General features: G+C 52.3%; 1 protein-coding gene across 1 annotated transcript in view; it reads left to right on the forward strand.

Annotated features, from left to right (window-relative positions):
• PMS2 (PMS2 postmeiotic segregation increased 2 (S. cerevisiae)) overlaps positions 1-1,328 on the forward strand; it is a 43,708-nt gene extending 42,380 nt beyond the window's left edge. The window contains exon 14 of the mRNA XM_011934408.1: positions 1,023-1,328. Coding sequence (XP_011789798.1) covers positions 1,023-1,170 — 148 coding nt within the window. The 3' untranslated portion in view covers positions 1,171-1,328. The remainder of the gene's footprint in view (positions 1-1,022) is intronic.
• The last annotated feature ends 560 nt before the right edge of the window (positions 1,329-1,888 follow it).

Here is a 1,888-nt window from a genome sequence, read left to right on the forward strand (position 1 = left end):
CCAGTCTCCTCCCCGCCTTACACCCTTTCTCCCTACGCTCCTCTCTACCTGGATTTGCCACCTTCACCCTTCACCCCCTCCCCACACCTGAGCAGGCCCCCTCTCCTGGGCACCATCTGTCTTGGTTCTCTGTTGACTTGTTGATTATCTGTCCTCCTCCGACCTGGTGGAACCCTGCTGTCACTGCTGTCGCTGCTTTCCGACTGTCACTGCTGTCACCGCTTTCTGACTGTGCTTGGCACATGGCGAGCCCTCAGGGTGCTGTAGGAAGAAGGGAGGTGACAGAGGGCTTCAGGCTTGTCTCCTCTCCTTCCTGTCAGAGGACCCATGGCAGGGAGGCAGCAGGGCCAGGGCTGGAGTGCCCTGCCAGGGCAGAGGGTGGAGCTCAACAGAGGGGGAGTGACGCCGGCACCCACTGGGGGAGAGGGTCCCGGGAGTGCCACAGCCCCTAGGCAGGTGTTTGCTTGATGGACCTGTGCAAGAGGAAGGGAGTAGCAGTGCAGCTGGGGTGAGGAAGGGAGGCATTTGTGCTTGGAGGTAGGGGTGCAGGCACAGCCCAGTGAGGGCCAAGTCAGGGACAGACGGGGGCTTTTATTCAGGTGAGGGGGAAGCCGTGGAGCGGAACGACATGAACTGACAGCGCTTTAGACGTAATCACTGGCTGCTGGGTGGAGAGTAGCTCGGAGGGCTCGCAGTGGGGCGGGGAGGCCAGCCGGGAGGTGCTGCACCTGCCAGGGTGAGAGGGCAGGGTGGCCGCTGAGAGTGGCTGCATTCGGGACAGGTGTGGTCGCGTCTGGAGTGGAGGCGGTGCCACCTTGAAGCAGCCACAAGAGGCCTGATGTCACAGAAAGGTGGAGGGCTGAGATCTAGAACCTAGGCTTCTCTGGGGGAAGGTTTTTCAGATAAGGTGGTTTTTGAGCTGTAATCTTGTCCAGTCTCATTTTAGAGAACAGTGCTTCTGAAGAGCTGCTGTTCTGACGTCAAAAAAAACTATTGAAACGTTGAACCATTGTGTCTCTTCCTCAGGTGATGATTGGGACTGCTCTTAACACCAGCGAGATGAAGAAACTGGTCACCCACATGGGGGACATGGACCACCCCTGGAACTGTCCCCATGGAAGGCCAACCATGAGACACATTGCCAACCTGGGTGTCATTGCGCAGAACTGACAGTAGTCACTGTATGGAATCATCGGTTTTATTGCAGATTTTTATGTTTTGAAAGACAGGGTCTTCACTCACCTTTTTTGTTTTCAAATGAACCTGCTACTTAAAAAAAATACACATCAGACCCATTTAAAAGTGATCTTGAGAACCTTTTCAAACCAGATGGAGCACTACTTGCAAAATTTTTTTTTCTCTGCATGCACTCGTGTGTGTGTGTATGTGTCCAGGCAGGAACATATTTTATAAAAATAAGAACACTTGGGCCGGGCGTGGTGGCTCATGCCTGTGATACCAGCACTTTGGGAGGCTGAGGCAGGCGGATCACCTGAGGTCGGGAGTTCGAGACCAGCCTGACCAACATGGAGAAACCCCGCCTCTACTAAAAATGCAAAATTAGCCAGGGGTAATGGCACATGCCTGTAATCCCAGCTACTCAGGAGGCTGAGGCAGGAGAATCTCTTGAACCAGGGAAACGGAGGTTGTAGTGAGCCGAGATCGCACCATTGTACTCCACCCTGGGGGATAGAACAAGACTCCTTCTCAAAACAAAACAAAACAAACCACTGTGAAAGTCACTCAGCCCTCTGCTCTGGCTGGACATAGTTTACTCTATAACTTTCAACCCTTAATAATTAAATTCATCTTTAATTTCATAAATTTAAAATTAGGGTCCTTTTGGGTTAGTGATTCTCAGTCCTGATTCCCATTAAATTTTTAAACA

The sequence above is a fragment of the Colobus angolensis genome, unplaced genomic scaffold (genome assembly GCF_000951035.1).
Source record: "Colobus angolensis palliatus isolate OR3802 unplaced genomic scaffold, Cang.pa_1.0 Scaffold135, whole genome shotgun sequence".
NCBI classification, from domain to species: domain Eukaryota; kingdom Metazoa; phylum Chordata; class Mammalia; order Primates; family Cercopithecidae; genus Colobus; species Colobus angolensis.